Below are 27335 nucleotides of genomic sequence, written 5' to 3'. Positions count from 1 at the left end.
AGTGGAGCCTCAGCTTCAGAACTGGCAGCAGCTAATTTTTGTGGGAGTGCCCTGAGGTCTGCAGTTGACATCCCCTGTCTGTTGATGTCCAGCCCAGATTTAGGAGTGGATTATGTTGAAAGTGGTTTTATTCACTCAGATTTGCACATTAATTAGCAGGACAAACATTAATTTTCTGTGATGCTTTAGAGCAGACAAGTTTACTATGACATGTGGGTCATTTATATTAGCTAACATTAAAATTTTCTTTCTGAAAAAAGTCTCCTATTTCAAAAAATCTTTGTTTTGTTTAGAAATAGTGCTAATTCCTATAAATTCATTTAGACATTTCTCTAAATTAGGTGGTATTATTTGCCCCAAATCTGGAGGACTCCTGGGTCTTCAAGGAACATTTCAAAGAATCTCCTGTAATTGAACTCAGTCTAAGAAACAGGCAGCATCCTGGAGCTAATAGTGTTCACCCACTGCCAAGCTGGGAGGAAGGTGGCACAAGGAAACCCCCTGACAAACTTGAAAGTTAGAATTTGCTTGGTTTTGGAGCAAGGAGCTAGAAACTGTCTGATTCTCAGCCCTCAGCAATGTTTGCTATAGGCAGCTTTGCACCTCCACTAGAAAACTCTTAAGAGGGTCTTTAAGACCAAAGAGTTTGAAAGTTTCTGGTTTTAAGAGTAAATGAAGAAAATAACACGTCCTTTTATAGCTTTAGCATTACTCTATCCCTTTTAAAAATGTGTACTTTGTTACTGGGTTCTACTCTGAATCTTACTGATTCTTGTTATCCCCTTCTTCAGTAGATTTAAGGAATTTAATACATGATGCCTGCTCTTCTCTACAGTACTTATTCACTGCAATCAAGTCACGTCCAATCCTCTTTTCAGAAAGCTGCAGAAATTAATCTTTTATGTTTTCAAAATCAGGTTTCATTTTTCCGGTTAGAATCGTGACTTTTTACCTTCTTTGTAGTTTTCAGCATCTAAAAGAAAATTTATGTACTCAAGAGCTGTGTGCAGTATACTTTACTCTTTGCCAGGCAGACCAAGTCACCAGCCTCTTCTGATCATGTCTGCTGTTGATTGTTTTGCACAGCATTGCACTCACTAGCAGTTCATGGTCTGTAGCTTATGACCCTGAATCCTCAGCAAGAGGTATTGACTTGTAAGATACCTTTCCTGATTCAGAAGATGCTTTAAAAAAATCTTGAGTTCTTTGTCTTAGAATGTAGAAAATATGCTTTTGGCTGTATGAAAATGTCCTCTTTGGGACTGGTTATGGGTAATTGATTAAACACTTGTTTTCTGACCAACCTCTTGCATTACTACTTACTGTTATGATAGTTTTTAGATCACCTGCCTCCTTTGTCAGCAAAGTGTCTTCCCCAACTATATGAACAGCAGTGTACCTTGAACAGAAAAAGAAAAATTGTGCATTCTTCCTTCATCAAGCAAATTTCCAGTCTTACCAAAGGGGAAATCTGATTTTAGTTGAAAAGACCATTTTTTCCATAAAACAATGTGACTACACATTTGTAATATTTTACATCCTTTAAATCAACATTATTACAAACTTTTATTATTAATTTTTTTTGTTTCATCTGGGTTTGATAAAAGACAAATGACTGATAGATACCACCTCCATCATATTTGGCCTTTTTTGAGCAAGACAAGTATAACATTAGCATTGTTTCAGCCTTATTTCCCTGTAGTCTAAGATTTATTAAAAAGGTACATCATTCAGCCAGAGGTCTTATGATAAGTGAAGTCTTCTTTCCTAGATTTTTAGATAACTGCAGTGAACTCTTTCTTATTACTGAAAAGATTAATACAATCAAGTGTGTGGTTCTGATTCCTACGATGACCTTTGATGAGCTGCCTTGTCTTCCTAAGGAACATATTAAGAGACTTTTTCAAAGTGAAATAGTCAAGAGAAGTACAGTAACAAAAGAGGAGTTTGTCATTATGTATTTATCCAACACTTGAATATCTTTCAGTAGTTCCATAAAAATAAATGTTTGAATGCTTAGTTTAATAAGTGGTTATAAGCCTGGTAAAGGTAAGTCAATAGATTTGAATACATAGCACTTGTTTGAAGGACCTCATTCTTTAACTGAACACAAATATTTGACATACTGAACTTAAGACATATAATTCAAGACATTGTAGTAGGAGACATGTATTAGTTTCTTCATTTCAAGTGGAACCAAAGACAAAAATACTGAAATGATCTGAGAGAGTATTTTACATATTTCTGACTTCCCTCAAACGAGGTAGCACTAGAACAAGAGCATATCCTTTACCACACCTTATGTTTAGGCAGTTATGATGGTGTGGAAAAATCTTCAGTACAAAATTTAATGAAAGAGGACAATGTGAGAAAACTTTCCAAAGGAAATACAGTGATACAGGAAGGGACTTCTTGTCCTATATGTGCTTGTAACACAAAATCAGTGAATGGAAACATGATTGGCTTGGGTGAAATTTTATATGAAAGAAAAACTTCACCTTGATAAATTACAGGTGGAGAATTGTCTTGCTCTAAGTCTTCACCTATCAGCTGTCAACTTAGATCAGGTGTCTGTGGTTTTCCCATTAGCAACTCCAGTTCCTTTTCATCTTGCTGTGCTGGGCCTTGGTGGGCAGCTCTTTTTTGAGGTCACTGCTGCAGTGCAGTGCGACTCCTTGCTTTTCTGTGTGGCTAAATTGTCCTTGTGTGAAAATAAAGACACCAGCTGGTTTTGGTACAAAACTGTGTTGCCTGCTGTCCTGGAAGTTGGAGAGTGAGGTAGGAAAGTTTCTGTTAAGTGTAAAGGAATGTAGTGTCTTGATGAAGATGGATCCTCAGATTCTTGCCCTGGTCAGAGAAACCCTTGAGTACGTGGTAGGTCATCATATGATCTGTTTGGCCTGCCCCTAGTTAGCCAGCAAGGTTCTAGTTTTAAAACAATGACAGTATGTATTGCCTCTTTCCTAATTGCTAATTCAGAAGATTTTGGAGAAGGTGCTCTGTTGTTTGGGGCCTGTGATGGGGGTCATGAAAGGGAGCTGGAAGTAGTGCTAGGGGATATTGTGGAGGAACATAAAAGCTGACATCGTGCCACAGTGAACAAGAGAGGAGAGAAAGGACATCAGTCAACATTTATTTAATGTCTTAGTAGTAGGTCTTATTGTCTTAGTAGTTTTTTGAAGTTTCAGTAAAGGGAAGAGGATGGTTGCCTGTGAAAATAATTCACGAATTCCACTGAATTTCTCCTTATGTGAAAATTAACAAATTCTTTGTAGAACAAATAGAAACATAAGACTATATGGCTTCAGTAATGGAGGCACTGATTTTGCCTGATAGCATTTCCCTGGTGCTGATGAATTTCAGCAGTAGTTACCAGCAGCCATAGATGATTAATCATTCCATCATACCAATCATTACCACTTTGACTGGTTTGTTCAAATTGGCTTGTTCTGTCTTGGGGTAATCAATAATGTATGGTTGTTGTAGCAAGGGCTCTGTTCATGCCAGGCTTTTTACACAGGACCACATGCAGTCATACATCTTACAAGTAAGAAATTACTAATTATTTTGATTCTTAATTGCAGTTCTTTACCTTCTACTGATCCTATATATTTTTGGATATATGCTGTAATTCCAGTTCATAGTCTAAAGCTTTTGATTTAATCACCTTTGGAAACCAAAGACACACTTGGTAGCAAAAACTACATTGACTGAGCATTAAGATGCCCATACTTACTACAGGAAATTTCAAATCAAGCGAGGGAACTGTAGTGTGGCTTCCTATTAGCCTATCACAGGAGGACAATGACTTTCTGTAGAGCGACTGCAGTGCATATATAATATTCTAATAATTACAGAAAAGCTTTAGCTTTGTGATTTGACTTCTCACAATGTCTGATAAGCCAAGAATAAAAATCTTTCAAATTACATTTCCTTTCAATGTTCTACTTAAACTACTCACTAGAAGACTAGCCTTGTGACATACTGTAGTTAATAAGTTTTCCATGCTGTCAAAAGTAATAATATTAGTGTGCCATTCAGTTAAATTAATTTTGTTTTGTGCACTGGCCTGCATAGACATGAGTGACATTTAGAAATACGATCAGGCAGGAGCTGAGGAAAAGCCAAGTGGCAAAACAGAGGGACATGCAATCATTAAAGCAGAGCAGCCAGCTGCAAGCATTTGTGGGTAGGCAAAGAGTTACAGAGAACCAGGCCACGATGTTCAGCCATATATGATTCTTTTCATTCATTCCTCCCATTTTCCTTTATTTAAGAAATTCATGTTCTTCTTGTTTAATTAAGAACTTGGTATGTTTGGTATCATGGTCTCTTGTCTGGAAGTCAGAGAGTGTCGTCTGGCTAATCTTTGATTTCAGCTGCCTTCAGCCACAGCATTTTTCATTTTGCAAGAGGCATTTGATTGTGATGCTTTTAAACTGATGACCGTGAAGTGCCATTTTCTACTAATAATAACAGTGTTTTCTCTTACCATTTTCTCTGTGTTTTTAGGAAGCAGTAATTGAAGTACTCTCTCTAAATAGTTAAAAATGTAATAAGCAGACTAAAAGGAGGAAGCTGACAAAACCTAGTTTGTTAATTTTTTAATAACATTGTCTGATTCAAATTTATTGCCAAATTGCTTTCAAACCAAATTTACCATTGTGTTGGGGAATATTACATAGTTATGGCAGTTAAAAGAAATGCAATCCACTTGTTACATATATATATATATATATATATATTGCAATAAGAGGACAGAGATTGTCAGAAATTTGTTTCAAATAGTGCTGTTCAGAGGGAGCTGGGGGGAAAGAATGAAAAAGAAGTAGATTTTTTTTCTTCCAGAGAAAGATCCTGATAGGTCTGTTCTGTTCCTTTTAAGTAAAGGTGAGTAGTAAGTAGTGCTGGCATAAAAAAGTTGTATCACAAAGACACAGAGTTACATTGTGGTGGGGAAAAGAATCAAAAGGAATATGCAATTAAACCCTTTCTTTTTGGCTCTTTCGCACTTATATTGTATAACATAACTGTATGCCTACAGATACCACTTCCCAAGACCTTTAATGAATTCACTTCATTTGAATGATTATTCCCTGCCTGCCCTAGAACTTCTCCCTTTTAAAACTTGCCTCATGGACCTTCACTTTTATTTCTGTTTTCACCTAATATCAGTCTCTTTTCCATCTCTTCTTTAGCCTGTTGTCACTGCTAGTCCCTTTTCTACAGGGTCCAAAGTGAGCCCTCTGGATCTTTGCCTTGAGAATTGTGTTTCTTCCGAGGTCTCATGCTATAACCTATTTCACTTTGCTGCTTGATTTACTTGTTAGATGTCTTATAACTACACTTACATTATCGGGGCTTCCTTTTGTGGCCAAGTGTGCGTGTTTGAAAAGAGTGTAATCTATGAAATCTCTTCTAAAAGAAAAAGTTAGTAAAAGCAAACAGGAGAGACTTTTGATCAGACATTCTGTACTTCCATTTTGTAAGCCAAAACACAGACTGATCATAGAGTAAGGAATCGTGTAGTAGGGCACTTGTCTGTTCATATTTTATTGTTTTAAAATACTTTCTTCAAAGTTGCAATAGGTACAGTCATGAAGATGGTTTTGTCTTCTCTCTTTTAGCACCTGTTTACCTCCAGCTTGGCTGCTGTTTTCATGGGCATGAAATTCTTTCAGACAGCAAAAGAATTACTCTACTTGTCCGATTAATGGTATAGTTGTTAAAACCCTTAGGTTTGTATTGACTGGATTTGTAGATAACATTTTGCAAGTCTGAAACAGGTAGTTCTGGAATAAGCTTTTTTGCCTGAAAGGTTTGGGAGAGCTCTGCCTCTGCTATCTGTTCTTGGTATTTTATCCCAAAAGTAGTGCACAGACTTTGGGGTACAGTGGTACTTGGTGTAGATACATATTCATGTGATAGTCTCCAAAGTGCCATAAGGGCTGACATGTTAGCTCCAGCTTTTCTTATCTTTCCCTGCTGCACCATCTATTTCTAGCCTGCTTTTACAAACTGAGTTTCAGCAGCTTCTTGCTCGCTTCCCACTCCTTTGCCTAATTGTGGCAGAATCATCTTCATATTGTGGGGTGGTCTGAACCCTGATTTGCAAATATAAGAGAAAAAGATTCTTTCCTGATTTTACCTATTGCAGGTTTGAAATTTTCTGCTTTGTTCTTTTACCATTATTTATCAAAAATTCAGTGCCTTTGGAGCTAGTAATGTCAGACTGCTGTGGTAGTAATAAAATTTCATGTTTAAAGAAAAAAAAAGGGTGCTCAACAAACCAGTACTGTCCTTCCCCAGTGTGATCCCTGGTTGCTCTATGGGTGTGGAGGAGCAATGCTTTTATAATTCTAGATCCCAGCTATGTATATAGGTTTCTAATTCTGCCCACTTGCTACTGTGGCTTAATTGAAGTTGGGACCGGTCTATGTCATTAATTTCTACATCCATGTGGTTCTGTCAATAGTATTATTGTGGCACTTTTTGATACTTAGTGTATTCATGCCTTGCATGCCAAGAAAAGGAATTTGTTGGAGTTGAGATCTCCATATTCAGGCAGCATTTGGTGGCCTTAAAACTGTCTGAAGTTCATCAGTGTGGTAGCTGTGATTAGAGATTCTGTCATTACAGTTTACCTGGGTTTCCTGAATTAGAAAGACACTAATTTAGCTCATAACCCACATTTATGCTTCTCCACAGAGTTTTAAAACGTTTTGGTTGCTGTGAAAACTATACAGTGAACATTACAAGCTTTTACTGTAAATATTGATTAGGGTAGGGTGGTATTATTTGGGGTCTATAAATTACATCATATTCTGTTTCTCTCAGGCTTATGCAAATATTCACAATCAAAACCAGGTACCAAAGTTGGAAACCCACCTCACTGTGTTTATATTCTTCCTGTACTGATTGTTTTTGAGTCTTACATCCAATTAGGGAAAAGCATATGGTGCTATGGCTTGTTATTTTGGTATTGTTTTACTAGGAGAACTGCAAGCATCAACTCTTTCATAATATCTTCCACAAAAATGTAGAGAATGTTTATATTAATGAGATAGATATGTCTGTTAAAGTTTCTGCAATACAAATGAGACTAATCTGCATACAAAGCTTTTTTCTCTGTAGCTCATTAGAAGAGTGTACTGTCAAGGCAAACATGATTACTGACAAAGAGAAGAAGCACAGAACAGGCAGGAGCCACTTAAGAGTTGTCTCAAAAAGGTCCAGGTTCTCAACAGGACTTCAAAGAGCCTTTCCTAAGTTGAAGAAGTGTTAGCAGCACTGTCTCTGTCATTTATGTTCTGCTCCATTGCATCCTCTTTAAAAGTAATGAAGTTATGAAGTTGCTTAGACGGAGAGAATCTTCTGATTGTTGTATAAGCATTATACATGAATAGGTTAATGACTATGAACCTCCCAGCTGGAAGTTTCTAACACTAACTTACAGTTTCCATCAGAGATCAAAGTAATTTACTAACATAAATTATTTATACACTGGGCTGAAAGAAATTAATAATAACAATAAGGCATCTCCATGGGATAATCACCATACCAGCAGCACTCATCTGTACCATGTAGCCCTGCAGGGGTTTGTAATTATCTCCTGCAAACCACACCTCTAGTGATTGGGTTTTTTCGCTTCATTGCAGTGCTGCCACTTCCAGTGTTTTGCCTGACAAATACTTTTTGAATTAATAAAAAAAAAAAAGCGTGGCAGTCATGGAAAGAGAAAAAGTTGCAAGTACAACAAGTTTTGTAGAAGTGCAGTTGATACAGATTTTCATACCAACAAGAAAAGTACTACACTTGATTCTGGAGGCATTTAATGAGGTGCCAACGTTTTTTCTTCAGGTTATTCACTGGAATTAGCCCATCATCTGCTGCCATTTCCCATGGCTTCCTGGTGATCTATGGAAAACTGGCTGTTTGCATGATGCTGCCTTCTTTGTGTTTCCTGCAGCTAAAATTACATTAAAAGACGCTAAAAAAACGTTAAAAGCCCTCTTAAAATTACTCTTGTGTATAGACAATTGCAGTATTTGCACAGAAGCATAACATAATTACAAATGGGGAAATGCTGGTGAGAGGTGATGGTCTCCCTGGCAATAGCTGTTGAGTGTAAAGTACTTCCTTCAGCTACTGCTGACGCACTCAGATTGGAAGCAATAATCCTAACACTATTTTATGCTTTCTGAACACACTCTTGTCTCAACATTAGATTACAAAAAAAAGGCCACTGAACAAATTTTTTTAAAAATCAAAAATTGAAACAATTAAAAGCTTAAAAAACCTTTACAAAATATCCACTGAAAGGAACAATTAGAATCATGGTATTAGTTTAAAAGGGAACAAAAGTTCCTATGCTGCTACAACTAAATCTGCCTAATGAATCTGGAGGCAAGGCAGAGCCCTTGAATATTGGGTGATATGAAGGTACAAATATCCCTAACATGGAGGGACTAAAATAAGCTGTCATAAATACCTTGTTTCAGTCTTCTCAGAGCCCCATGAATCCACGGGCAAATTTAAGCCAACTCTACAATGTAGTAGAGCAGTGACTGTGGAGAACACTGGGTGGCTGGGTGACCTGTAATCATGATAACGCGGATCAATAAGCAATTGATTTGTTTTGTTCTGAGCAACATGAAAGTGATAGATCAACTTCACTGTTACCCTACCCAATATGGACTTGCAAAACCAAATGTCAGGTGAACAGGAGCATGTTTTGCTGTCACTGTGCCATTTGAAGCTCAGCAAAAGCCAGGCATGCGCTATGGAGGTTACATGGCTGAAGTCCATGTTTTCATTATCTGAATCTGTGCTGGGATGTAGGACAGTACATGCAGTCAGGGAAGAATAGTAAATTCTTTCATAGTAGTGCAGTCCATGTTCTGAAGCACATCTAGGGTTGTTCTGGATATGAGTAAATTTTTATATTTTATATTTTCATATTTGTGTTAGTCCTTTTGAATAAGGTAATAACATCATTCTAGCCCTTCTGGGTCAGATAGAGGTCACTTCCCCAACTACTAACTTGCAGCCTGAAGAGTCCTAATCTGCTTACATGGTGCTTCTGCAGAAACTGTGTCATATCCTCGCTTATTCCTGCTGCTTTTCTTAGAATCTGTCCCAATTCAACCATATCCTTTTGAGGTAAGGAGGACACCATGAGATTTCAAGATAGTGGCACAAGTGCATTCTGACAGCATTTTTATTTAACATCACAAGCTATTTTGTTTATGTCTGAGCATTTCTTAACTGCATGTAACTGTGGTTGTTCTGTGTGTTTCCTGACCACTGGTGATTGCTAAGATGCTGTCTGGCAGGGAACTATCTATTACTGTCCCTGGATTTCAGTCCCAACTTGAAATAATCAGTTTAGAATCTGTCACGTTATAGATAAAGTTCTTTGCACATGGACTGTCTGTTCTGTTGGAAATATCCACTACATCCATGAGCATGTGAGCAAGTTGCTCTCAGCTGTGTCTAACACTGGAAGAAAAAGAAACAATCATAGAAATGTACTTTGTACTCTACTGTCAGAATAAATTGTGGAAGTAGACATAGGCCATAAGAACTAATGCCTTTGAAAGAGAAGCATGGCTATCTGAAATTATTAGTCTGCTTGCTATAAACTCATCCTTCTTCTCTCAAGAACATCCTTGTTAGCCCCCCTAGAGATACTGTGGGCCTTGAAGGAAAGGAGGAAAGCAGCTTGGATCATCCAACTCATCATTTCTAAGCAATATACTCCCTCTCTCATCTGCAAGTTCCTATCTCGTATACATCCTTTTAAAACAAAGTTCCTGCAATTCTGAACATCATTCAGCTTTTCCCTCTTTGCCAGGATTGCTAGGAAAATATTAACTGATGAATAGCAAATGCCTGCATTTGGCAGGGTCTCAGATGGAAGGCAAAACCAAATCCTTCCAACTATTCCTTATAGTGAGGAGGGATGTACTGTTTCATGGTCTCTATTTGGCCTTTTTTTATTTTTTTTTTTTTCTTCTGACAGATAGGAGACAAGTCTTTTTTTATACTGAATATTTTGTACTTTGTGGGCTTTTTATGCTTTCTGCTTTTGTGATAAATTGTGATGAGAAAGATCCATATTCCTGTTTCACTGGAAACAGCCTAGTAGCTGTGTGTGCATGTTTCTTAACAGATTTCCACTGAAATGCAGTCTGGGGAAAACAAAAAAATCCTGGCTGAGTTTAAAGAGAAAATAGTATTTGTGGGAGCCCTATTGTCAGGGATGAAACAGTGAGAAGTATCATTTACTTTCCAGCCAGCACATATCTTGCCATTTGGTTCTGTACAGAATAGTTGCTGCAACAGACTTGAAGTTATCAAGGATTTAGTCTGGGAAATGTGCGGTCATTTTCTCCGTACTGTTCATTTGAATGTTTTCTTTAGTCGTACAAGTCAGAGATATAATCCTGCTAACTTTTTTGCAGGGCTTTCAAAATTGTATTTTTTGAAAGGTAAAAAACCAAAATTAAAGTAAAACATCGTGTCTTGTTTGCTTTCACAGCAAGAAAAGCTGGGTGATATCTGCTTCTCCCTGCGCTACGTGCCTACTGCTGGCAAACTGACTGTTGTCATCCTGGAGGCGAAGAACCTGAAGAAGATGGATGTCGGTGGACTATCAGGTATGTGTGTGAAAATCTGCTTGAAGATTTTGCAGGCTTGTAAAGGCAGAAAATCAAGTAGTGTTCTATTGGAGGTCTCTTGGCTGAGAAGGTAAGGGCTCTTGCTCCCTGTTGGAAAGATGTGGTTTGTGTTTCCTTGAAAGGGCATGACTGAGTACATCAGAAGTAATTCTAGCTTTAAAAAAAAAGTCATCATAAGACATTGCATTTCACTCCAAGACAAGGTCTGAAGTGTTACACAATCAGATGACAGTGCAAACTCTCTGTACTTTCCTTCTTTCCTGTTGCCTAGAGATAAATACAGACTCTTCAGGCAAGAGGAAAAAAAATCTGACTATGATTCCTATTGTCTGTTTAATGTCACAAAATGTGAGCATTTCACTGCAATGTTCCAGATAATAGGTAGTAGAGGAACTCCCCACAGGTTGCCATGCTCACTGCTGTTTGAGGTGCTAGGAAGATTGTTTCTGCATTTGAAGGGCTCAGGTGTGATTGCTTACACGTGCGGAGTTAGAGGTGCTCTGCATTTGCATGCACACCAGAAATCAAAGTGACGGTGTTGTGCGTGTGGTAGGCAGTGAGGTTGATACGTCCAACGTGCTCAGTACCTGCCAACAACCCTGGCAGCCTTTCCCTGGGACGAGGCTGTGCACACTGTGTGTGACAGGGTGTGTGCCACCTCTGAGGGACACTGCAGTCAGCACACATGGCACCTGGGCTGTGTCCCAGCGACCTGGTGCAGCTCCCTGTAGGTTTCTGTTCTCTGCTGCGTCTGGAATTTGGACACAAATTGCTGTCTAAATTGCCAATTAGTTGAGACCAAATTAAATAACAAGATGCTTTATAAGGTGAGGTCTTTCCAGGAGAATTTTGGTTTGTATGCCTTCTGTTTAGAAGAAACAGTTGCTGCCCACCATTGAGAATGAGGCTATTTCCAGCACAGTTCTAGGACTGAAAACTTTTACAGCTGCCACTAACACATAGATTATGTAATTGCTCATTTTGATTTACCAAGTGACAAGGAAAAAAAGTGGTTTACTCTTATTTTTTTATAATCTTAGCACAAGATAATGGCTATATGCAAAATAAACAGAAATGGTAGCTTTCTAAAAGCAGCCGTGAAGGTTTTATTTACCACTCTTGATGAATAATAACTGGAGGACCTTCTCATAATGAGGGGAAACAAAGTCTTCTATTAATAACCAGTAATTTTTTGGTTTTTTGCTTTGCCTGTAAAGTCATCCACTGCACAGCAATAGACATAAAACTAAAGGACATACAAGTGTTGTTGTTGTCATTACTCAATAAAGTCTAGCCTTTTCTTGTCCACAGTGGACACTAGATTAAGATACACGATTAATAGTTTCCCTAATGCCCATAATGAACAAATTGCAAATTAATGTTCATAAGTACATTTACTCCGAATGGTTTCCTAAGGAGAGATTAGATTCTCATAACGACAAAATGTGGGAATTTTTGACTGAGGGTGAGCTCTGCCAGCCAAAACATCTATATTCTTTTCCAAACTTTGTGACAAATGTGATGGGAAGTCAGCTTATAAGAATAGAAAGAGAGGGGCAGGGGAAGCACTAATGAACTGAAGAGCTTCAACAAATTTCAGATGGAAAATAATACATATACAAATATATAGTATATTATGTTGGAAGTAACTGTGAGGAAATAAATGGACTTAATCTTCTCTGTGTTCTGAGGCACATAGAGGACATCTGAATTTCTAGGGAAAGAGAGGTTTTGTTCTCCATTTTTTAGGGCCATGCCAAACCTGAAACATCATGTTCTTTTGGAGGCAAACAAACCCAATGGGATGCCATAGTTGTAGCAGGAATTCAGAAGTCACTGACAGTGATAAGTGGCAGTTAGTATGGTATTCCTGAGGCAGTAATTATAGATGAAATTATGTTGGTTTAAAGTAGATCCAGTATCCTTCACCAGGGAATTTATCTTTTGAATAAATTATGCAGGAACAACTTTGGAAATCAAGCTGAGATTCTGTTGTCATTATTCACACTAAATAATACATACTCTAGAAGTGCTAATGAAGGTGACAGGATTTTATCTTGATTAACAAATATTTCCCCCTAGTTTTGTTACTTTCTCTAGATACTGAAATGGCTTTTCATATTATAAAACTGAAAACTTTGCATGACAGTAGAGATAGGAAAAGGTCAACGATCAAATGGGAACTCAAATGGAATGTTACCTGTGTATTCAACAGCACCATTAACAGGAGGTAAAAATGCTGTAGTTGATACAAATGGGGGAAACAAATCTTAGCAGTTTGTCAAAAATAGGCAAAAAATACATTTTTTGTTGTTGTTTTGAGTTTAGGATATATCTTCTAATTATTCTTTCCTGGCTTTGAGAAGGTGCTGGAAAAACAGCATGCAGATGTTTAGAAAGGGTTCTGCTTTTCTCTTGAACCCATCCTTTATGCCTCTGTGAAGTTTACCTGCCTCACAGAGAGGAGGAGCAAGGCCCTGGCTGAGGGAGCACTGACAAGCATTCACTGCACAGTGGTGGGCAATTTTGTGGCTTCCTTCTGGCTGTTTCTCTCCACATCTCGAGTATTACTGCTGCTAGTAAATACCTGCTAACCTTTGCACCTCATCGATGCAGGAGGGTTCAGCATTTATGGTATCTTTAGTCCCAATGCAAAGAACCAGTCACTGTGACTCAGTAGTCATCTGAATTTCTACTACTCTATATAAATTTATTAAATCCATAACTGTGATCAACTTGACTTAAATACATGCTTGATTTTCTTTTAATATGTATATTTATGCTATGTGGATAGAGAGAGCCCTGTTACAAAAGTATCCAAAGCAAGAGAGATTGAATTGTATGGAATTGAATTGCACTACCTTTCCTAGCATTTTAACAGGGCCTCAGCTGGTAAACCTTAAACCTCATCATACTTAATGGTTGCTACAGCTGTTAAAAATATATATGTAAAAGCATTTATCACCAGCATTTTTCATACATTTCATTAGCAGTCAAAAGCCAAGCATAAATTACTTTGGAAACAGACAATAAAATACCACAAATTAATCATAAAATTCATTAGACTTACTGTAACAAAACCATATCACCCATCTGAGCAATAAACTCCCAGGTCTTAAACTTAATATCAACGTCAGGCTGTGCCCAGAGCAAACCTTGGCTCAAACACTGAAACTATTCAGCCTGAGTTCATCAAGTCACTGCAACAATTGGAAATTTTTACTTCTGGTGAGCGAGGGCCTCTGGCAAGCAATTATGCATATTCTAAAATGGCTTTGTAATTATTTAAATTATATTCAAATGCATTACTAATTAATCTGACATCTGGAAGGTGGTGTGTAGGAATTAAGGATACAAAGCAGTTATTTTTGTTTATCTGAACCTGGTGGTCTTGGGTGGCTTTATAAGCATACTTCACCTAAAACATCTGTGAGGTTTAGAAGCTTAGGTCTTACAGGGAACTTAGGGAACAAGTTACTCCATTGTTTTGGTTTAGTTTTAATTTCATGTAGGTGATTTGCAGAATTAGAAGATTTCAAAACCAGTTTATGGTTTAATCTCTCCAAACAGTCCTCAGAGACATAATCCAGCTAATTCCTTGATAAGGGCACAATGCAGCTTACCAATGCCATTCAGTTCATAATGGTTTTCTGTTACTTATGGTATTTCATTAGGTTTATGATCCTTTCTTCTCCAGAGAAAGACAGGAATTATCTGCAGCACCCCTGTGAGATAGTCGTTAAAATCAAAGTAATACTGATTTCAGATACAGATTTAAATAAGTATGAAACATTATTCTAAATTCATTTAAATCGTATTTGTAGCTGTAATTTTAGCTTATTTTTTAAAGTGAATTTGATTGTGTAGCCCTCAGTGCAGTGAGTAGTAGCTACGTGTGTTCTGTGGGTAAGCATTTTAGTAAAAAGCTTCTTTTTACTAAATAGGAAAATTTGAAATATATATACATATTTGTACAAGCAGTTCTATAGATTTCCATATATTTAGCCATACCCTCCATTTGTGTTCAGTTTTGTTCCTAATATAAAATAAAAACTTTCATCAGTTTTCCCTGCTTTGACTAAGCCAATCATTAAAATAAATTACCTGAATACCTTTAGTGGGAAAAGCATTTTCCCACTAAACCTTCAGGAGTGGCTGGGGCTGGCTCTTAAACAGACTTGTTATGAGATGTTTGGCCACTCAGGTCCTTCAGCTTAAGTGCCTTATTTTGATTTTGATTTGGGTTTTTTAAGAACGTCAGTGACTCTGTATATTATGGTGAAATACTGGCTTGTCAAGAAGTCACCTTTTAGTAGCTGATAGTAAGTGTAAGCCTTAACACATCCTGTCATCTTTTCAGGATTAATTTCAGTATGGTTTATTCCTTCTAAAAAATCTTTGAAAGGTAATGTACTTTTGTTCTCTTTGGATTATTTCAGTATGCCTAGCTTTTAGTGAATATATTTACCAAGAATATATTCTAGAAACAAGCAATACACCCTCCCCTCATGTCCTCAGCACTGCTGCCTCTCAGCACTCCCCAGTTTCAATGGGGAGTAGATGCCCTAGCTGGCATGGGCTCAGGTATTGCTGTAGGAACTGTTGCCAAGTAACAGATACTGTAGCAGACCCTAAATTGTGCTATTTAGTGCAAATTAATGCTGAGAAAGAACTGCAAGAATAGGATTGCCATTGGATCCATGTGCTCTTCCTTCTGCAGAAAGCTGCAGATAGAGTTGTGAAAAGAAAGCAGCCCATAATCATGCCCATTATGTGTGGAAGCTAATCTCAGTATTTATGAGTTATAAATAGAAAATACACAGCACCCCTTTTTATCTGCCAAGTAAATACTCTGAACCATCTCTGGGGACCAAATGGTTCTATGGCAGGAATACAGCTAGTTTTCTACAATTTGAAAGATTGCATTCAAATTCAAAAAGCTTGGTTCAATGTCTTAGAAAAGAATTGAGAAATTAAATATTATTTAGAGACCAGCTCTTTGAAGACCATGTGAATGCTCATTATGCAGTCAGAGCATTCACTTTAATAACTTCATGAAAACATAAGAAACCTTAAAAGCTGGCTAACATGAGTGCAATATTGTGGGAAAATTACCATCAATGTCATGGTCTTGGTATAAGCCCTATTGAAAACATAACTCAGCAAGTATTAAGGGAAGAGAAAACAGCCTTATTACAAGATTAAAGTGAAAACAAACAGCAAACCACCACCACCACAGCTGTATTTTCAACTAACCTAATCCTAAGGAATCCAGCAGAGATCAGTACCAACAAATATTATAAGATCTGTACTTAGTGTAGAGAATTTCTACATCATTTAACATCTCAGTCTCTCTACTACACCAGCAGAACTTCCAACAGCAGATGGCTGCAGCAGTGCATCTCTCACACTGGCAAAGTGATCACACAGCATTGCACTAAATTCATGGTGGGTTCCTACAGTAGTGATGGTGTCAGTCAGCAAATCTCCATCACATTAAAACCTTTCTTTCCTGCCTGAAAGACCATTCTTGTTGGTGACACCTTCTGTAACAGTGGGAAGTAGGTGGGGGGTTGCCTGAAGTGGTCCTTCCTCGATAGTTAATTAAGGTATTAGGGAGTTGTTCCTTCTAATCCCAACTCAAGCCTTTGACATCAATTCAAAAGCTGGAGAAGGAAGTGCTAAAATCAGTGTATGTTCTAAGGTACCATGTGTTCATCATAGAAGCTATACTATACATACTCTCATATTTCAGGGCATTTTGGAAGGTCTTAAGAGGAAATTGTCAGGTAATTGTCCATTTTGTAGTGAGCTCACAATTTTCACTGCATCATATGTTACAGCTATCATACACAACAATATATTGTATTAGATGAACAGTCAAATTTGTTGATTCACCCAAAGAAACAGACTAAAATTGTTCTGCTCTCCTTTTTTTCCAGCACTTAGAATGAGGAAAACAAGACTATGCTTTCTGATTGTCAGAGAAGTTGTACTAAACCAGTGGGCATTGCTGGGAGGGCAATCACTGTGCTGAAAAAGTGCATTGGCTCAATAGCTGTATGAATGGCTTCTTGATTTGAGAAAGGGAAGGTTATTTCATGTAGACACTGACCAAAGGTACTGGTGGTCAGCACCCGGCTGGCTGGACTCGCCAGTCAATAGTCATCATTTTCTGGCATTTCTATTGATTTCCTCCTACTTTCCTTCCCCAAAACAGACTTCTTGTTATTTTATTTGAGTAGGCACATCTCAACAATGCATTTTGTGTGCCTGTTTCTTCCTGATTAAATTATAGTAAGTTTTTTATTAGGTTGTGCAGTCCCAAATCAAGTGTAAAGATGTGTGTGTTGTCTCATTTTCATATAAGTAATTAATACTTTAGGTTTTCAGGTTCCTCAAGAATTTTATAGCAATGTCAGTGGCTGTAAAATGGATGTAGAAATACTGTAGATACATTCTAAAATCCTCAGGGGAATAATTCAGTTCTCTTAAAGTAAATTTAATTTCTTTTTGCTTTCTGAAAATTGCAGCCTACATTTTTTTAATGGGTTTTAAGAAAGAAAATAGAAACTAAAAAAGAAAATACGTTTTTTATGTTTATAAATACATTTTAGATAAGTGCCTAAATGTGCAGAGAAGGTAAGGAAAGTATAAATGACGCTATTTCCTTTTCACAACAGTGTAAAGTCATACAGGTTTTTAAGACAGCATGATGAGCATTCTGTTAGCAATATTGATTCAGCTGAGATTTGATGAAGTTTTTGATGCTGTTTGAAAAACTAGAAACAGTTTTTAAGTTTTTACATTACTTGAAATCCCACATGCATCTTTTGTTTGTTTAATCCTATGTGGGTAGAAAAATGATTAGTTTGTGGTTGCTTATTATAGCCCTCCTGCCTCTGTTTCCAGTGTGTAAGTCCTTTATGTGCATATGCCAGGGGAAAGAAACATTTCACAAATTAGACCCTTGATCCTGAAAGGAGCAGGGATTGTAGGCTAAGAAAGGAGCTGCACATTTCCTCTAGTACACTGCTGAAAACATCTGTGACAACAGAGAAAGCATGTGCTTCAGTTAAGAAGAGAGATAAGAAAACAGGTGTTTGTAGTTCTTGGATGATACCATTGCTTGGCATAAATCCTTTACGGGTCTTAGCTGTTCAAATCTGCTTGCACATTTGGCAAGTGAAACTCTCCGATTGCAGCTGCAAGATGCTATTTGGCAAAATAAAAAGGATTTTTCCCCTTGCGAATTCCAAAGTTTATTTTCCAAAACCTTTCTAACTGAAGGTGAAAGTCAAGTCCTACCCTCTCTTCTATTGATGCAGGTCCCCAAAAAGGTCCCATTATCCTTCTTTAGGTGACAGAAGAGACATACGATCTTGTTGCTGAGATTAGGATGCCAACATTGGTTTTCTCATTGTGCCTTTTCTCTCTCTGAGTAGAGTGATATGAATCTCAAGGGGTTCTCTTTCCAAGTATTTTATTCCTCACTCTCACTTTCATCATGCTATCAATGAGGTGGGAAAGCCAGCATTTGAGCCCTGTCTTTTCCCTTCCAACACAGACCATGCTGCTTTAGAGCTACCTTGTTCTGTTTGAGACAGTCATGGGGTGGAGGGGCCAGTTTGATTAACTGGAGATCACCTGCCAACAGGGTGAAAAAGCAAAGCCCAGAAATGCCAGCTTTCCCCAGTAAAGAAGGAATTATGTGGGTGGAAGTGAAAATTACCTGGGTTTTATTCCTGGCTATGGTTTTTGTCCATTTGTTTACTGACTATGAAAGTCTACACAGTCTCTTCTTCATGAGGGTCACCTTTAGCATGATTAATCTATACGTGTCACTTCTGTGAAATTTGCAGATGTGTTGAAGGGATGGATAAAATCGGGTATGTGAGGGATCTATACAAGTAACCCCTTTATTTAGATACTGATTTAAGACAGCTAAGGTACTAAACAATTATTTTATGAAGCTGAAGAAAGGAATCTGATCTCTTTTTTAAGTCCCTTAACAATATGATTAATTTTGAAGCCAAAACGGGTTTTTTCCCCTCTGTTATGCTAGCCTTGTTTATAAGATGGAACCAGCTGTGTTTCTTTCAACTCACACACCTACCACCAAAATAATAAAATAGTAAAACTGATAATACAGAGAGAACAACTCCTGGCATTTTGTGGTTACTAGTGCAGTGATTTGAGTCCTCTCATATTTATGAAGTTATCTTTTTTCTGTCTTCTTGATGAATATGCTATTGCTCATTCCCCACATGAATGCCTTTCAATTCTGCTGAGCTGTCTTCGAATTTACAGACAGCAACATTTTTTTACTCCATTTAAATCAAAGTACAGTAATTTCACGATTATAAGCCGCACCTGATTATAAACCGCACATTAAAATACAGAGTGTGATAAAAGGTATCTATTCTATCACCATCTTTTGAGGGTGGGGGCAGTGATCCTTATCTCCATGGCAGATATTCTGCTAATAGGCCATCCATTGAAACCAGGCAGGGCATTGTTCTTTATCTTTTCACAACCCATCCTTCCTCCAGCGAGTCATTTTCTGCTAATGGCCCATTGAGTCCCACTGTGGGACTGATAAAATTACTGCATCCCACTGGAAGTTGCTCCAGCCAGGGGAAAGAGCCCAACATTTCTTACCAAGATAAAAACAGAGGTTTTGGGACACTAAGGCAGCCCCTTTCTCCACTGGACTCCAGAGGAAAACTGGTTGTACTCTGACTTTGTCAGGGTTTGGAGTTTGTTTCTTTGTAGTACTGTATTTCTATTTTAATTTCCCTAGAAAAGAACTGTTATTCCTAATTCCCATATTTTTGCCTGAAAGCCTCTTGATTTAAAAATTACAATAATTTGGAGGGAGAGGGTTTACATTCTCTATTTCAAAGAGAAGTTCCTGCCTTTCTCAGCAGACACCTGTCCTCCAAACTAAAACAGCAACTTTTCCTTCTTTGTCCATATATAAACCGCACCTGATTATAAGCCGCACTTTGGGTTCGGACCAAAATTTTACTCAAAATGGTGCGGCTTATAATCGTGAAATTACTGTAATTTATGTGCGGGGGCTTCTTGCTGCATCCCATCAAATCAGATGTTAATGAAATAATTACTGAATAATAGAGTATATAACTCTAGTTAATAAGAGACAAAAATAACGATAACATTTGTCCAACATATGTACTGACAGACAAACCCTTCTTTATTCGATGACAAACTCTAAATTTTATGAAACACAATTGCCCAATGCGGAATGGATAACATATAGAAAATTTCTTACCAAATGTGCCCCAAAAAGAAATATATCATAAAGAATCCCACCTCTTTTGTGAAAGCAGAACACAGGATTTATAAGACCTGATTTTGTGAACTTTGTCACAATGTAATTTCTCATGTCTGAGTTTGTCAAAAATCAAATAGAGATACACATCATAAAGCTCTGCATGATCTAATAAAAGCTATGCATGATCTTATAGTAGGCAGATCCAAATTCCTGTCCTGTAAGTATGAGTATTTTAGGATCCAAATGTAATCTCTGCAGCTCAGCAGCGTCTTTGCAGGAATAGCTTCAAGTCAGAGAAGTAAGGGGTTCTGTTTAATCTCAGATCATGGGGTCTCCTCCAGATTCCCAGTGGTATCACAGAACATTTACATATGCAGGTCTGCAGGTTAAATCCACCTTTCTAGTGAAGTGATATGATAATGTCCTGATTGAGCTCTAGTGAGAAGAAAGCATCTTTAATTTTTTTTGAGCCTCTTCAGAAATCTTTGCAGTACAGCTGGCTCCAGGGCCAGTCTCATTCCAGCACTGTTGAGAGGGGATGCATTCCTGCTGTAAGTCCCAGGAAGCAGAGTTGAAGTACTCAGCTGTATCAGTTGCTTCCCATCAGCAAACCATCACATGCTTATCAACATCTGAGGGGTGCTAAAAGTAGCGATTATGAGAGCTTGCAACAAAATGGGTTTTTTAAGTCCAGAAGCCCTGACTATGTGGGATGTGAGGAAATGCTTATGTAAGGATGTGACAGCATCAGCAAGTCTTGTGCTGCAAATTGTTTCAGCTGGTTGGAAGCTGAGTTAATTCACGCTGCTCCCTTGTGGATAAAAAAATAGAGGGGCAAAATCGTGAATTTAAAACAAGCGCACGCTGCTTTAGAAATAAGGTGTTTGGGATCTGGCTCTGGAAAACTGTGGGAGTAAAGATGTCTCTGAGAGAGGTTTCACTGGTGCTAAGCAATCTTAAAGGGTGTTGAGCCAAGCTTCTTCCTGGATGGTGATGAAAATCAGGGATTGGCTCAGATGTTCCTGGAGATTATTTGCATTGCCCCACTGTGGAGGAACATCTGCTTCAGGAAGTTACTGGATCCTGGTTGGGAAACCAGCATTTGATAAGAATAATCGTTTCATCTGCTGCTCTGCTCAGTTTTTGTGTCTGGTAGTCCCTGTGGCACAGCAAGTGAGTGATTTCCTACATTGATTGAGTTCTTTGACATGAATTAGTCAAGAAATAGACTCAAGTATGAGATAGATGTGGCTTTTGTCTAATCTGGGGATTGATTGCATTTCTTTCATCAAGGTTTTAGTTCTTCACACAAGAAAATGAAGTAGTATGAGAAAGTCCAGAACAAAGCATTGACATTCGTTTGTTTCTAAATGAAATTACTCTTTCTTGTACACCAATGCACACTTTCCTTTGTGTAACTAATACATCTGTGATATTGCGAAATACCCATTGCTGTAGAGCCTAGGTATTATGGTCCTCATCTTCAGGTTCCGTGAAGTAGCAGAGGGTATGACTTGATTGCTTTTCAGCCTTGAGGGAAGTTTTGCACTGGTGGAATGTTCTATTACATTAAGAGTTGGCAAAAGCCCAAGGCCAGTGGTAGTCCTCTGGTAATTTCAAATACGATTTTGTGAGCAATGGAATGATAAGGCATGATTTTCATTAATTTCAAGTGTGACTGGGTATTCTGATTTCTAATAAAATATATGCTACAATTAAAACTTTTTTCCCCATTTTGAACAGCCATAGTAACCCTTTCACATGTCTATTTTTTGATGTGTAATAAGAGGTGAGACCATCTTGGAGCTTTCACCTCATACAGAGATACTTAGTAGGCTTTCTGTATTCCATCTGGCTCCCTGCTTTCAGAAAACTTACAGGAATTTAATGTCTTCAAGAGGCCTATGATCCTGGTCAGTGTGCTAAAAAGATATGGAAAAGGGGCAGTCAGTAATTACCAGGCTGGTAATTGCACTCAAAGAAGACAAAATTATTACTTACACTGTGTTTCCTTGGGAACTAAGGAAAAAAATGGGGTTTTTTTCATTGCAAATCCAGTGACAAACATGCTTTGATTCATATTTAAATCTATTCTTATTTTCTTGCTGTGTGGTGGGTTTTCATTTTCTTTTTGGTCTCTGTATAAAGAAAATTAATTCTTTTTTTTTTTTTTTTTTTTACATCTAGATAGCTGCTCCAATCATTCCAATGATCTAAATCACTCCATTACTCCCTCTCCTGACTCTGAATATCTTAAGCTATACCCTGATTTTAGAAACCAACTTTTGTCTGTGTTGGCTGCCAGCATCTTTCTTCAGCAAAGAGCGTGGTCTCCAAGCATTTTGTTGTTGTGCAAGGTTTGCTTAGTGCAGAGCATTTGCAGGATAAGCACTTTGGCTTTTCTTGTTTACATTCTGCTTGCTGTATTTTCTCTTTGTTCATAATTCCAGTGCACTTGAATCCTGATAGGTTAAATAGAAGGGAAGACAGGCATCAGACAGTTGGTGCCTGACCCATCCAGCACACGCCTTTTGCTTCCAGAACAGCCCAGTCATTTTTCGGTGGTACTTTGAGGTGCATTCAAATCTGCCTTGGCTTTCTTCCAGCCCAGCATAATATCAAGCAGAGAACATCCTGTCTGAGAAAACAGATTGTTAGTTCAATTATATTCCTGCAATTGAGTTAAAATTCCATGAAAGAGGCTTCAAAATTGAAGGACCCTGTGGGAATGCTGTGGGGTTTTTGTTCATTTGACTTATAGCAGTCAGGCATACTAAATGAGATGCACTGTATAAGTGCATGTTCTGTGTGTTGTTTGTGGCTGTTTATGTTGCATTTGATAACAGAGTGAAGTAAATAAATTGATAGCATTGCCATCTGTAGATAAAACAAAGGTCTTGTACTATGCTTGATAAGGAAAGTGGAAGAGCTTGGACTTCTTGCCCAAAATACTGTTAACAAATTTTTATTATAACCAGAGAGAAGAACTCTGAGCTGCTTCTGAATATAATTAATGACAATTCCTCATTAATAGGGACCAAATTTTATGTTACTGACCAGGGTTTCTGAGGTGTGACACGGTAATTAAATAATCCTTCAGTATCTTTGGCTCAGACTCAGTTACAAGCACTCAGGACTGCTGCTGGTCTTACTGTACTGAGAATTCTATTTTTCTAATCAGGGTTGTGTCTGGCATGTTGAAAAGGCTGATAGCCTTGCTGTAACTCATTTCAGTCAATTTTTTTAGTAAAGGGAAGGTGGTGCAGTTTTTCTGGCAGGCATCCAAGCATCCATATGGTACAATAGTGTTCTGTATTAATTTTAGTGTTGTTTCATTGAAAGACGGCATTCTGGTCAGATGCAAAGCGTCCATGCCCGGTTTTGTATTTTTACCCTTGTTTTTCTCTATTGGTTTTTATTTATTCTCAGAAACACAAAGGCCAGCTTCTCCATCTGCCAGTTTTATCTCTCCCCATACAATGAGTGTTTATTTTCCTCCTTGTTTCTCAAATTGCACAAATATCTAAAGAACTGAAAACTGGCTGTAACACGTGAAGTTAGATTCTGCCATTTCACAACATTCCAATAAGGCATAATTTCTGATCGCCCAATGGATTTCCATTAGGTGAAGTTTCTGTTTTATAATGTAAAGTGTGATAGAACTCAGGTTTTGGATACTCTAATACTTTTTTGTTTAAGCATTTTGTGGCCACATAATTAGTAAAGGCTTTGGCTATTTCCGGAGTGCTCTATGTTGGCTGGATGTTTTGTCTGCTTGTGCATAAATGAATGTCCCCTTTTTGTTCCTAGGAAACAAGACACATTACCTATCGCTGTCTGTGGGTTTTATTTCTTGTCAACAACTTCTGTGTAAATTTTATATGGGGATAATAAACTTGTTTGATTAGCACATATTCCTAGGTGATCTGAAAGCCATAAGAATGAGAAAAAATGCAGCAATTAGTGTTCCACAAACTAATCAGAAGAAATAAGGCATAGAAGAAACAGTATATCACTTAATGACTTAATCATATTTGCATGATAAAGATACTGGGTGACATGAGAGAAATCCCTAAATAATGAAAATGAAGAGTGTTTGAGAGGAATTTCATGCAAGCTGCCAGGAAGGCAAAAATTTGGGGTTCATAAAAGATGTAGAGAGTTGCCATCTATGCATCACTGAAGACAGTAGTGCAGTCCCATCACAGTTTAGACAATGTCACATAAAACATAAACCATTGTAGAAAAGCACACACTAAATCCACATACAGCTTACCTTTTCAGCTCCAAAGTCCTCCTTCAGTAAACAGAAGCATTACAATTGGTTGAACTGCATATTTTCAAATTTTGTATCAACAGCATATGCTGATATCAGACCTCCAGTTGTAGGATTGTAGCCATGAAGCTCAGTAGATAACATACTAATCAATTAAAGGCAAAGAAGGGCAAGACAGGATTTACAAAAACAAGCAAAAACTTCTGCTCTTATTTTAATTTCAAATAAGGACAATTCATGAATTTGAACTCTGATGGGTGACAGGACTTCAACTTAGCTGTGTACTTTTGAAAAACCCATCCATACTTAGTCTTTTAAGTGCATTTTAAACTATACTTTTACCAACTTTTCCTGGTTCAGTCAGAAAGACCAAATTTTCACATAATCAGCAGTTGAGGGCCAAGTTTTAATAAACTGAAAGGCAGAAGGTTGGTGTCTCAGTTATATCTAAAGTATTTTGCACAGCTCTGACAGCACAGAAAAGCTGTTAATGATTTTTTTTTCAGTGAATTAAAGGACTTAAATTCAAAAAACAGTTTCTAATACTCAAGGCTTAATAGGTATTTCAGGGCTTAAGTTAATGCTTATCTGCATCTCTTGGATATGCAGTTAATAGGAAGATGAGAGAGGGCATGGGAATTTAACCCTCTGTCAAGTGACTTGAATAACCAAATTTGAAAAGGAGCACTCGGAAGAAAAATGTGCATATTGCTTATTCCGTTGAGCTCTTTCATCCAAAAGCTGATTCTGAGATGTCAATGAACCATATGATAAAAATATTTTAAGGACAAGTTAGACTAGTAAGTACACTTCAGTTTCTAAGGTATAACGAAAGAAAAAACTTTTTGTCTGAGAAGTACCTCTAAAATTTCTCAGGGAGTGTCTAAATGTTAGTATTCCAAATGGCTCTGCAAATGCAGTTGCATGAGGCAATGGAGATGTGGGTGACCTGGAAATTGGATTAATTTATTATCAGTTTCTGTTCTGAATCTTTGAAGAAATACTACTTTCTGGCTCCCAGTTTGGGGTATGCTTTGTAGGTGGGCTTTAACTCAGAACTTCCTAACATACAATGCTTGTATCATCCCAGAGAAGTGAAACCTTGTAGATCCAAGACCTTTGTTTGTCCTCAACCACCTTAGTGTCCTAACCAATGCTTTGCAAAGTCAAGACATATCCCGCCAGATACCCTTGTCCCAGGCACTTTCTTATTTCCTTGTGTGTAGATTTGAGAAATGGGTTTAATTTCCTGGCTGCCAGCCAAGACTATATACCCTGGTAAGACAGGAAATGCTCAGAGAAGGTGGAGTATTAAATTACCTCATATTGACTAGAAATAGGACTGGGCTTAGTGCTTTCCTGGTGTATGTTCTACTTGTGAAAACCTAGTCGTCAGAATGACCTTCTCTGTTTGCAGGGACTGCTACATTTTTTTACCAAGTATGCAAAGGCTGTTCTCTGTGCAGAGCTCAGTCACCACCTCTTGGTTTGTCTTTGTGCTAAGGATAAGCTGAGCCAGCCACTTACATCCCAGATATAATCTAAAGTGTGCACTTTTCCATATCCCTAAATGTTTAGGAGAGTGAGGGCACCTCCACACGTGGGGTGACTGAGTGAAGATATTCTGTGGGAGATGCAGTGGTGTGCTGTTGGACACTTAAGAAAAATAGTTTCCAGAAAACACTTGACAGCTGTGTCCTCTCACGTGTGCATGTAAGGCCTTTTTGCATTTACTCTTTTTGGTACTCAAAGTTTGCCAGTGTTGTTCTAAATGCTACTTTGAGCCTTAAAGTTTACTCTCCACAAGCTACTGGTACCTTGGGTTTTGGGCTAAGGTCTTGGGCTAAGTTTCACCTTGGAGAGCATTTCTTTCTGCCTTTATTTGCACCCTTATTTCCAGTGTGGAACAGGATTGCCCCCTGTTGTATAGAGCTAACACCCAGCTAAGAAGGACTTCTTGTGTGCTCATGTAGCAGTAATAGCAATAGTAAGTCTTGAATTCCCTTGTTTTTACCTCCTTTTTTTCATCTGTGCTTAGATCCCTTTCTTTTCTGAGACTGTTGTGTATTATTTGTGTCAAGGCCCTGCTTAATATCTCCAGTCAGTTTGATCAAGCTCATGTCCTGAAAAACTTAGTAATAAAAGCCATGTAGTAAAAATCTAAATATTTTTTCTTCGCGCCATCACCTGAGCGTGCATCAGGAAAAAGTGGGCAAACAGGAAATGGTAAATATTCCTTAGGAAATGCATAGAGGTGAATATTTTCTCAGGGAGGTTAAGTTGCTTACAATCACTGCTAGCACCATGCAAGCCTGGAGAAACAGTAGCCAACACAGTTTAAAAACTCACAGCTGAAATTTTGATATTCACAGAAATTGCGGTACACGATTCCCCAGTTCAGATTTGAAACAGATTTTTTTTTTCAGCTTATCCTTCATACTCAGTCTCACTGACTGAATGGAGGAGCATCTGTAGATTTCAAAGAAAATTATGGTACATCTGTAGCTGAAACTGTCTCAAATTTCCATTGAATCAGATAGTTCTTATCAGATATCCTTAAAGATGATAAGAGGATCAATGCTGTCAGCAAGTTCAAAGCAGCATGAAAATACAGTTTGATGAAAAGCAGCTTCATTGTAATGCAAAAAACAGCACCCCAGCTATTCCTGTAGTGCATGTGCAAGAGTTTGAGTGATTTGAATACAGGATTCCTGATACAGTAATTTCTGCCATATATGACACCCAAAATGATTACCTGTAGAGTAAATGGACCTGCTCATCGTGCAGGTGTTCGTAGAGATAATGCATACACCTGTTGGGAAGATGTAATAGTTGTGGTTGAAATAACAGGTCTGAAACACAGGGGTTAGGATGGATGGTTAAGCTTTAAAATCACTTGGAAGCAGCTGATTTTAAGTTGCCATGGCAAAGGATCTTCAGACAATGAGAAGCTTTTACATTAATATCTTTGTAAGCCTTGTTGTGATAGAATTGTCTCTGAAGAGCAGTCTCTTTCTTGCTCCTGCTGACACGCACAGTTATAAAATCATCAAGTAATTATATAGTGCTATAATGACTT

At 37.9% G+C, this 27335-nt stretch overlaps 1 protein-coding gene across 3 annotated transcripts in view; it reads left to right on the top strand.

Annotated features, from left to right (window-relative positions):
• SYT1 (synaptotagmin 1) overlaps positions 1–27335 on the top strand; it is a 337000-nt gene that overhangs the window by 275050 nt on the left and 34615 nt on the right. For all 3 annotated transcript variants that reach the window (XM_033057399.1, XM_033057397.2, XM_033057398.1), the window contains one exon: positions 10544–10661. In XM_033057399.1, the coding sequence (XP_032913290.1) occupies positions 10544–10661 (118 nt within the window). The remainder of the gene's footprint in view (positions 1–10543; positions 10662–27335) is intronic.

The sequence above is a fragment of the Catharus ustulatus genome, chromosome 4 (assembly GCF_009819885.2).
Source record: "Catharus ustulatus isolate bCatUst1 chromosome 4, bCatUst1.pri.v2, whole genome shotgun sequence".
Lineage (NCBI taxonomy): Eukaryota > Metazoa > Chordata > Aves > Passeriformes > Turdidae > Catharus > Catharus ustulatus.
Note: the sequence above shows the minus strand (reverse complement) of the source record. Positions and strands in the feature narration are given on the sequence as shown.